The 11628-nt window shown below is 36.5% G+C and overlaps 1 protein-coding gene across 1 annotated transcript; it reads right to left on the bottom strand.

The window, feature by feature from the left end:
* Positions 1-2524: 2524 nt before the first annotated feature.
* LOC123757873 (cytochrome P450 307a1) lies at positions 2525-9804 on the bottom strand. The gene is made up of 6 exons (XM_045741770.2): positions 9329-9804; positions 6070-6212; positions 5576-5929; positions 5246-5398; positions 4900-5047; positions 2525-4753 (listed from the first exon to the last, which is right to left on the bottom strand). Exons 1-6 carry the CDS (start codon positions 9753-9755, stop codon positions 4422-4424), a joined length of 1557 nt encoding a protein of 518 aa, XP_045597726.1. The 5' UTR covers positions 9756-9804; the 3' UTR covers positions 2525-4421.
* Between the last annotated feature and the right edge of the window lie 1824 nt (positions 9805-11628).

The following is an 11628-nucleotide window of genomic DNA, read 5'->3' as shown; positions in this document are numbered from 1 at the left end:
CTCCAACTAAATAGTGCCGATTTCTACTTTCTAATTTCGTTGTACGTCGATATATATATACTATGGCCCTCATCGTTATTATAAGTAAGTACTACCAAAACAGGAGGATGGGCTGATAACAGGTATAAAATTGAGGGTTTGGAGTTCACGAGTGGTAAGCTTGTGTAATCGTAACAGGAGCTGAGGTTGCCTCGGTGTAACATTAGTCGTTTTGTTGAGATGCATTCCGGTATCGAGGACAATAAGAAACGTAAAGTTTGCACTCTATGGCTAGGCGCAGTCTAAAGATGGGTGCTGGCTAGCGGCCGGCAGTTTACAGTGCACTGCAATGCAGCTGTTTGTGTTTGTCGATTCACACTTGATCATAAATATATTTCCATTTGAGGCGCGAGCGACCTTCGTTACTATTCAAGTTTGCGGGGCAATGATTGCCCATTATTCAACGAGCAACTCTTTCCTTGGAAATGACATGTCATTGTGATACAGCTGCAGGTGTTAGCGCACGGTCTGAGTGATTAATAACTTGGCTGACTTTCTGTTTTATATAAACTATCGTATTTGCTGACGTATAAGATGCATCACCGCCTGAAGACGCAAACTAATGTTACAAGGATATTCTTCAAATCGAACAAAGATAACATTTGGAGAAATCTTCTTCCAATTAAACCAAGATGCAAGAGCACTAGTCAGAGGGATAGAAGCCCTAAACAAGAAAAAATATACAGTATATATAATGTTTGTATTATATGTATGTTGTACCTAGTAGCCAGAATGCAATACTCGGCCTACTATGCAAGGTCCAATTTGTCTAATAAGCTAAGTTTTCCTGAATTTATATGTTTTCACATTTTTTTCTCATGAAATGGCAAAGCTTTCCATTTCATTATGTATGAGTTCATTTTTTTTAATTTGAGTTAAAACTAATGTAGATATATGACCGAACCTAACCTATCTTGAGGTTATCTTGAGATGATTTCGGGGCTTTTTAGTGTCCCCGCGGCCTGGTCCTTGACCATGCCTCCACCCCCAGGAAGCAGCCCGTGACAGCTGACTAACACCCAGATACCTATTTTACTGCTAGGTAACAGGGGCATAGGGTGAAAGAAACTCTGCCCATTGTTTCTCGCCGGAGCCTGGGATCGAACCCTGGACCACAGGATCACAAGTCCAACGTGCTGTCCGCTCGGCCGACCGGCTCCCCAACCTTCCCTACCTATCCTGACCAAACCTATCTTAACCTAACCTAAACTAACATTACTACGTCAATAAATTATGTTCATATTAAAATATAATAATATTTACAATTATTATTTTAAACTTTATTTAAAATTATTATTTAAACTTGATTAAACTTTCGTATATTAATACATCTTTAGAAGGAATGAAGAGATGTATATCATAATATATACATAATAAATACATATATACATAATAAATACATCATAATATAGATGAATTAATATACGAAAGTACTTAAGGAAATTCCTGTTTCAATTCTTCCGCCGTGGTCTGACACTCACGTTTTTCATCACGTTAATTTTCGTGATTTACACACACATACACACACAAACACACACATATATATACAGGATATAACTTAAAACTCCGCACCCCAAGAAGTGACTCGAACCAATACTGCCAGGAGCACTATGCAACTGGTGTACAGGAAACCTTAACCGCTCGACCATCACGAACGGACATGTCGTGATGGTCGAGCGGTTAAGGTCTCCTGTACACCAGTTGCATAGTGCTCCTGGCACTATGGATTCGAGTCACTTCTGGGGTGTGGAGTTTTCAGTTGCATATACGCCTGGGGACCATTCAGGCTTGTTCGCATATATATATATATATATATATATATATATATATATATATATATATATATATATATATATATATATATATATATATATATATATAGAACCATATAATATTAGTGAATACTGGCAGCAGGTTTTCATTTATAAACGTTTCATTGAATATGACTACATATTCTGTATTGATTATTTTCTTGTTTAGGGCTTCTATTCCTCTGACTAGTGCTCTTGCATCTTGGTTTAACTGGAAGAAGATTGGTTTAACCTTCCAGTTAAACCAAGATGCAAGAGCACTAGTCAGAGGGATAGAAGCCCTAAACAAGAAAATAATCAATGCAGAATATAGTCATATTCAGTGAAACGTGTGTATATATATATATATATATATATATATATATATATATATATATATATATATATATATATATATATATATATATAATTAAATTGCATGATCTTTGCGCTTTTTATTTGCCTTGTTTTGCACAACTTCATATGGGTATTAGGAATAATATTTGCTGTGATTATATATCACAGCTGAGTGATAAATCGTCATAATTTGTGAACCATATATTATCATAATGATTGTCGAGCTGTTTGATATTGCCACCGAAAGCTTAGTCATCAAATTTTATCAGATTATTCATATGAAAAAATCCTTGCTTCAGATATTATTACACAGGTTAAACTGAAGGAAAAGTCGACAGTTAATTTAATTTATTTTTATTCCGTTTCTGTATAAAGCACAAAACATAAACATGAAGTGAAACACAGGAAATGCAAAAATAAATACAATAAAGGTGGGCACGTAAATGGGTACTGAATGGCCTCCATCGAAATGAAGAGAACATGAGAACTTATTAAAAAAAACTGTTCGACCAGAATATACACGTGGAGATCAAAAACGTTTGTATCAGCGACTCGCCGCTGATCGGCCACATTCACAACATTTTTTATCAGCGACTCTTCGCTGACTGACCATATTCACAACGTTTTACTCACTGAGGTAAAACAGCTTCACTGTGAGTCATGCGTTTCAATCCTCACTGATTGCTAAAAGTAATTAAACATTGTCATGGGAAAATCACTCGATCATTTAATATAAATAATTGAGAGAATTGATAACCTGCATTACCAGGTAAAACATAACATGAGAGCACTTAAAACACATTTACACAAATAGATAAAGTCATTCAAAAATATAATACCTTTAGTTGTAACAAAAAATCTTAACCATTGAGCATTATATCTTCCAGTGACTTTATTTGCCAGAAATATTGCTGATAACATACAGTAATAAATATGCAGCGAAGTAAGCAACTTAAAGTACTGTATAGGGAAGCATTTGTCACATTAACCTGCTGTTGTTGATCAGATTGCAACCATCGACTCAAAATTGCTTGCTTCGTCACAAGTAACAATAATAGGGACTAGGTGAGACCAACAGCCAATGAAAATACCCCCACAAGATCTAATTACCAAGGATGTACAGTACAGTCACTATGAGTTTGATTGTTGAAGCGGGTATTTTTATGAATAAAATCTTGTCACACTACACCTACACATTATATTTTGAAACATTTGATTGATGTTACGAACCCTGCAGTTACTGTTCACTCTACATTATGTCAGAAAGGCTTGCCAAGATTGGATTTCTGTGAGCAGTGGTATGTGAGCTGATTAAATTTTTAGTGAAAGGATTTGTATTATAATGAAGTAAGATTAAGAATGGTTTTGTATAGTAAAAATACAATTTACAATCCTTATATGAAACGTCGGCACGTGTTCTTAATTAAAGCACATCCTAAAGTCGTTACACAAAACGAGGTTCTGTCAGGTGTCTTTTGTATAATAAATATAATTTTCATACTTTCTAGTAAATTTACAACATATTTGTGTACAACGTTTTCGGTAATTCCAGAAAAACTACAAGTGGTACTGAGTGAATAATTTCTCCTTACAACTAGAGTTAGCAGTATTGTTATTCCCATCCAAAATCTACTTCTCCGTTATAAGTTCCGAGTAGCTTTATATATCCCAAAGCATAACAATTATAATACCTATATAAAGAATAGCCTCAGTGGTTTGCATAAACATCCATTCCATTGATAACAGAACAATGAAAATGTAAAACGTGCCAAATTAAAGAATAGCAAACATATCTGGACGGAATTCGTAAGTTTAGGTAGTCAGATGTGAGGTCCTCCGAGACACTCATTTATGTTAAAACATAATGATACTTAGTATTGTTTTGCTATTTTGTTAATTTTGTTGTTTCTCAAGGCAATGCTAATATATCCACTTTTAAATTTTCAAAATACTTTCATTGTTTCACAATGAAAATCAATGTTATTTTGTACTATAATTTAATTTTATATAATTTAAAATGCAGAAGTGAAAGTGACCAATGTATATTGGAGTCATAATTTTCATGGTGTTTAATGTGAGTATTTAATTGAAGAATATGACAATTTAAACACAACCACGCAAAATTAAACGTGTATATTTGTAATAGTCTCAGTTTACTGTAATTTATCCTTTGACTTATGAAGAAAGCATTTATATTTTCTCCTTTATGTGAATAAGTTAAGATAATATGTACGTTCACTTACGTTGCGTAAATATAAGATCAAATGCATCCCAGTCTAAGGAGATCTTTCCTCTTGGGAGTTCGGGTTTAGTGCCTTCAGGAATAGCAATGTTGTATCTCTGCAGTAGGGTAGTGATGACGATGAAGGTTATGTTGGTGACCACCTTGGACCCTACACATGCTCGCTTCCCGGTGCTGAAGGGGATGAAGTGAGCAGGTTTCTTCAGGCTGCCGTCAACAAGGAATCTTTCTGGCTTGAATTTTTGGGGCTCGTCCCATAAGTCAGGGGAACTGTTCATTTCGAAGTTATTTACGAATATTATTGATCCTTTCTCTACATAGTAATCTGGAAAGTGAAAAGAAATAATGTAAAATTTTGTTATGCAGTAATTAGCTGAATAATTTGTATATACATAACATTTAGAATATTTTAAAAATCATTACTAATATAATCATGTTGTATTTGGGGTGTGGTGTACAATGGTATCTCACCTCCGATGGTGGTATCTTCGGTTGATACATGTGGTACAATAGGAGATGACGTAAGTCTTAACACTTCGTAAAGTACTGCCTGACTGTAAAGCATATCATGTCTGTCATTGAGAGTTGGGGCTCGTTCCCTTCCAATTTTGCTGTCAATCTGTAAGATAAAAAAAATAACATTTCATTTTACTGTTGATTGTCCGTGAAGAATGCGATTAGGAAATTTCGGAACGGGGGCATATTAGACTGATTTAAAAAATCGGATTTAATTTGAAATATGCAAAGTAAAAAATATGTAAGCAAATATTTTGTTTACAAAAAATTCTTAACAAAGATTAAATAACTGAATACTAACCTCTGACTGAAGGCACTGTAGAACATCAGGATGTTGGAGAGTGTATCCCAGGAACCTCATAACGATGTTGCCGATAGCTGAAGAACCTCCTAGAAGATCCTCCACAATATACAGAATGGTCTGCCAATCCCATTTTTCTTCTGCGTTTTCAACCTAAAAAATTAAATAAAAATCATGAATATTCGTGTAAGCATTAAATAATTGGTAATATTCTGCGATATTGCAATGGTTTAAAAAGTATTAAAAAGAAGGTGTATTGAAGACTTGCAAAAATCATTACAAAATTTAATTTCATAATTCTTAACCATAAGAACAGTACTTTTAACTCACCAGGAGATTTGAGAAGCATGCGTCAACAAGATCACTGATTTTTGTTGGATCACTCTTCAGTACGTTGTATTTTTCCCTGCAGATATTGTCCAAAATGAATTCTCTGATGGAGGCTGTGGTTGAATTAATTTTTTTCAAGTAGGAACCAAAGAAAGGAACTAAAGATGGCAAGAAGTCTGTTGGATGTCCATTGTTAATATCATTGAATATGAAGTCGAAATTCTTGACAAGCTGCTGGAAAGTTTCCTCCTTGTATTCAAATTTCTTGGAGCACATGTAGCCGCAGAATATATTCATTGCGCAATACGACAGCAGTTCCTTAATATTGATTGGTTTGTTGAGCACCATGTCAATCTGGATGGGAGGGGGAAAAAATTGTAAAAATTAATTAAAAATTTTTAAAATCATTATACATGGAAACATTTTTACAAAACGAGTTAAAGTTCATGTCACATTTCAGATTAATACCAAAAAAGACCCTATAGACAACTAACCTCGTTGGTGAGTGTGGGCATCTCGGAAATGACGTTGTCTTCGAAGATCTTGAGACAGTCGTCGTTGCCACGGAACATGAGGAAGGAGCGAGCCAGAGTGATGCGACGCTTCTGGTGCTCACTCCAGTCACAGAGAGCAAGTGCTGTAAAGGAAAAGAAATTGTATGTTAACTTCATTGTGCAAATTACAGTTTTCTAGTTGTATTTTTCGGAGAAATAAATATCTATTAAATATTTAGGAATATGAGCGAAAACGTTTCTTATTAAAATGTCTTAATGCTTGATGGAATTAATGAAATACAGCTGTCAGTCAAGATGCCTCACAGTCTTTGAAAAGATGCTAAAAATATCATCGGATTCGCATCCATCCATCTCCCGACCAACTCTCTGGCGTATCGCACCGAGACATCTCTTCTGACCTTGAGTCTCATTACCAATGTCACCAGTCCAGATTCTTAGTGATGGCGGACCCTCCCCCCACCCCCCCTCCTTCCTCCATCCTTCCCACAAGGGGCCCGACCTTCCTCTTCCTTTCCTGTCCCAACATCCACTTTACATACGTTTGCCTTCTCTGTGACCCAACTGACCTAGGGATTTCATTAGCCTGCGATTCCTTTGTTCCGTCTCCTTAGACTTACGACACGCCACAATGTGAGGAAGATTAATATATATTTAATATGAAATAAATTATGCGATAAACTATTTTATTTGAATAATTTTTAACAATTTAAACAATATATGAATAAAAAGCTTGTTATGCACTGAAACGGGAATACTAATTATGTATAAGCCAACCAAGAGGGAGTCAGCTGACTCGGGTAATATAATTTTCAGTGGGTCCGGGGGGTGTGGATGTTGCTAGGATGCTCACGACCACTTCCTTCGTTGCTCCTCTACGCCTAGCTTCTTGAGCAGTAACGATTGGTTTTGTAGCTGAACCATTTCCCATACATAACTCAATTTTTTCCAATTTCATATTTGACTTAAAAAAATGAAGGCCTAATAAAAACTATTATGAGCGTATACTTTTATGATTAATTAATATATTAAACACCAAAACCAAACAAAATATAATACTTATTAAGGAACTGACTTTGTGACGAAAAAAATAGTGAAGATCCGAGAAGAATGATAAACAAACCTGGTAGACACCAGACGACCTCGAGACTAAGGCGGTCCTTTGCCATTCATTGTCTGGCCGTGTCTGGCGCGAGACCTTGGCTGACTTCTTTTTTTTTTCAGTTCTTGCTATTATCATCTTCATTGAGAAACCGTATATACTTAACTGTCAATATGCATCCGGTAAAAATATTTAATTTATTAACGAATTATTATGAAAATGAGCAGCATATTGGCATATTTCGTAAACGGAAAACTTTGTTATTGTCTTCTCATTATTGGACATATGGGGCCTTATTTCAGCTGGTTAATTAATTGAAGTATATAATGTGCAGATCACCTTCAATGTTCGAGCACCATCTCCTTGCTCTCCACCTCACTCAACAGCACTATTCTCTTCCTCCCTCCTCTCCGCGTAAGCACATTGCGGGCGGCACACTCCCCAAGACTTTATTACTTTACCAACACTCCATTTGGATAGTTAAATATTGTATCTCGCGGACCTAGATAAGGGTAATAACTTTATCTCTATATTATACCAAGGATTATCGAGCAGTTGGATTTACAATAGGGGAGTTTTATTCTAATGTTATGGCAGAAATGGTTTCATAAGTAGGAATATTGATGAATGTAAGCAAGAATGAGTTTAGGGAATTGAAGAGCAAATGTTTTGCACGCCACGAGAGAGTATCAACTGGCGGGAAATGAAACCAAGGTCACCAAGGGCCACCTGGTAAATCTAGATTCCCCACACGTTAGTTCTATCCCGCACTAAAAGTGATGGTAGCCTAGTTGCTTTGGCGCCCCCCTACTGTGCCAGGTAAGTCCACTACGGGCTCACCATAGCCTTTGCTACTTGCAACATTTTGTTCCGAGTAGCTGAATCGAAAACAACAACATAGTTGCCCTAGGCATTGAAAGTGATAACAGCCTAGCTACCGAAGGCAGTGCAGCGATATTAACCTAGTCACGGGGGGTGGGGGGCTGAAATAGATTTTAGCTTAGCCACCGTGGATACTGAAAGCAATATTAGCCTACTCACCGTGAGCACTGAAAGCTATATTAGCTTAGTCACTGTGGGTATCTGGCAACTTCGCATAAGGAATTTATACTGATTGCACTTTATAATTATGCAGCCCTAATTACATTGAATGCATTTTCTAAATTTGTTAATTTTCCCTGCGCAATCTTAATATACTTAAATATATATTGTATATTGTGCGAGTGCTTGAAAACAGATTTCAGGTAATAATTGTATTAATATAATAATCCATAAGCAGTTCCTGCAATTAAATGCGCGTATAAGAACCATTTTCTTGAATTTACATGCGCAAACCTAGATATTTCAGCGTAAGGAAAAATAGTGACCACTGATATGGCAATGCCGCAGAATCAGGTTCTGCCCCACCTGTCATTGAAACTTCCAGTCAAGTTGTACAGATTTTCGTACAGATATCTATTTGAACGCGTTACATAAGTGTTTAATAAGTCCCTAATTCTGGTAAGCATAGCAAATAACTGAAGCTTTTGTGACACTTGTTTTTGAACTGGCTTATTTATTAAGTGTAACCGTAACAAATGTTCATCCTTGCGCGCAAAATGGAAGTGATGTGTATTTAGGAATCTGAATTTGAGCGTTAGTATATGGAAACAGACTTGAATAACGGTGTTAGGCGATGCCTGGACAAGTTTATTTTTTGTTGTTTACGAAAGTGAAACTCTTTTTCTTAATTTATTCTCTGAGGTATTTATTGACTTCCTCTTGAATATCTTAGGAATCTTCCCTCTAAAGCAAATTCTGTTTTTTAATAACAACAGTTAAGTAGTAGTGTATCTGACTAGTTCAAGGTGAAGGTTAACGAAAAAAAAAAAAACAGAGTTGGTATTTCCGCAAACAGTTTCTGAAAACTTTTGCATCATAAGACACAGCGTTTAGCTAGTTAATAAGGAACTGGATGGAAGTTTTGAAAGGAACTGTATATACCGTACAATATATTGACAAAATACCTTTAATATAAATAACTTGAAATTATTTAGATGTTTGGGAATATTTTTGAAGGGCCTTGTATTGATCGGAAGACTGTAAGAATATATTAAACTGTTTACTAAAATAAATTTGGAAAAGATGAGATATACTTACAGTGCTGACGGTTTCCACCAAAGTATAATCGGAATCGTAGGATGTCTGGGCGAGCGTCGAACTTGTTAGCCTTGGTGATGAGAACCTCCTTGATAGTTTCGTACGTGCCGACGACAACGGCGGGGTTACTGCCCATTGAGAGAGAGTAGACGGGTCCATACTTCCGCCCTAAAGCAGAGAAACCTTCATATGGACAATCACTGTATTTGGAAAGAGTATACAAGTTGCCAAGAAACGGAATTGGAGTCGGGCCAGGTGGCAGTGGTGGTCTAGCGATCTCCAGGTCGTCACTTCTCTTAGGTTTCGAAGACGATGTTTGGTCAAACTGCTGCTGCTTTCTTCGTCGGCGTACGGTTTCTTGTGCGGCCACGGCAACCAGAACCATCATCAACAACACGATAGTTGCGGGAGCCAGAACGAAGACCATCTTTGCGAGCAGTTCTGAACCTGAGCAGTGACTGACAATGTTCTCTCCTTCTCGCCACTATTTATACGGAAGACACCGCTTGGGGCTTGGTAGTAGCGACGCTAAAGAGTACCTCAGAGCTTTTTTTCAGAGGAGGTTGGATTCAAGATTTTCTCGCAGCGATGATTGGCTAGCGGCCACCAGGTAGGCGGAGCAAAACAGAGAACAGATTCAGGTGCGAGCAGGTAACACTCCGAGGCTGGCCACGGCTTCACTCACAGGCCGGGACCAGCCTCAGGTGAGCAAACACTACTCTAACTTGTATTCATTACCAAGTTAATAATTTGCCGTATTATCTTAGCATAGTTTTTTTTACTCCCGTTAATCTACGTTCCGCAACCTTCCAAGTGACGTTCATTGGATTCGCCTCCTTTTGTTTCTTTTTTTAGTTCAGTCTTTTGTGCACAGTGTGTTACATTACTCACACTCAACTTCTGTAAACAAAATTGTCAAATGAAACTGCACTTTGTTATTAGAAAGGAATAAATTTCAGTGTAATTATTTACCGGATGGAAAGCTCTTTGTTAATGATAAACGACGTTGATTTTAACATCAACTATATACTGTATGTGATTGCCATCGAAAAACAATTGTGTATGGAATTGTATAATATAACAATATGTATTATATACATATATACATAATATTGTATATATTATATATAATATATACAATATGTATTGTATAATATAATTGTATAATATATATACAGAATTGTATAATATTATAGAATTGTATAATATTATACAATTGTATAATTTGTATTTCTTAAGAAATACAAATTAACTTACGTCATTATGTTAGCTATTTGCTAAACTTTCAGCAATTTTCTAAAAAAAATATCGACGTTGTATTATATGATTTGATATATTTCCACTTCATTTATTCTTAGTAAGCAATTTATCAATTTAAGTCTTTGAAAAAATATTGAGCTTTAAGACTGTACAAACTGTTTTGATTTAAGATTGCAAATACTTTAAGACTACAAAATAACAGTTGTTGGGTAATAGATGTTGTTAAGAGATGACTCCATATGTATAAATACATGATACATACAGTATCTTAATAAACGAATTCGGCATATCCGAGGATAACGCAAAAATGATCGAAATACCGAACACGACCCTTGACTAACACACAATTATCATTAATAATGACATGATTACATCGCAAACTTAATTGAAATGTGGTCAGGAAATTGTGTGATTTTCTTTATGGTGCACCAGTTATCATGCACTGCTGTGTGGCCCACTACTTATCTTACACTGTTCTATGGTCCACCAGTTATCATGCACTGCTGTGTGGCCCACTACTTATCTTACACTGTTCTATGGTGCACCAGTTATCATGCACTGCTGTGTGGCCCACTACTTATCTTACACTGTTCTATGGTCCACCAGTTATCATGCACTGCTGTGTGGCCCACTACTTATCTTACACTGTTCTATGGTCCACCAGTTATCATACATTGCTGTGTGGCCCACTACTTATCTTACACTGTTCTATGGTCCACCAGTTATCATACATTGCTGTGTGGCCCACTACTTATCTTACACTGTTCTATGGTCCACCAGTTATCATGCACTGCTGTGTGGCCCACTACTTATCTTACACTGTTCTATGGTGCACCAGTTATCATGCACTGCTGTGTGGCCCACTACTTATCTTACACTGTTCTATGGTCCACCAGTTATCATGCACTGCTGTGTGGCCCACTACTTATCTTACACTGTTCTATGGTCCACCAGTTATCATACATTGCTGTGTGGCCCACTACTTATCTTACACTGTTCTATGGTCCACCAGTTATCATACATTGCTGTGTGGCCCACTA

The sequence above is a fragment of the Procambarus clarkii genome, chromosome 40 (genome assembly GCF_040958095.1).
Source record: "Procambarus clarkii isolate CNS0578487 chromosome 40, FALCON_Pclarkii_2.0, whole genome shotgun sequence".
NCBI classification, from domain to species: domain Eukaryota; kingdom Metazoa; phylum Arthropoda; class Malacostraca; order Decapoda; family Cambaridae; genus Procambarus; species Procambarus clarkii.
Note: the sequence above shows the minus strand (reverse complement) of the source record. Positions and strands in the feature narration are given on the sequence as shown.

Bases quoted from the DNA above. Each gene is read 5' to 3' on its own strand.
- LOC123757873 (XM_045741770.2), bottom strand. From the start codon at position 9,755: ATGGTCTTCGTTCTGGCTCCCGCAACTATCGTGTTGTTGATGATGGTT. The intron at 6,213-9,328 runs GTAAGTATATCT...TTTCCTTTACAG, and splicing joins TGGTGGAAACCGTCAGCACT to CACTTGCTCTCTGTGACTGG. The intron at 5,048-5,245 runs GTTAGTATTCAG...TTTATCTTACAG, and splicing joins TACAGTGCCTTCAGTCAGAG to ATTGACAGCAAAATTGGAAG.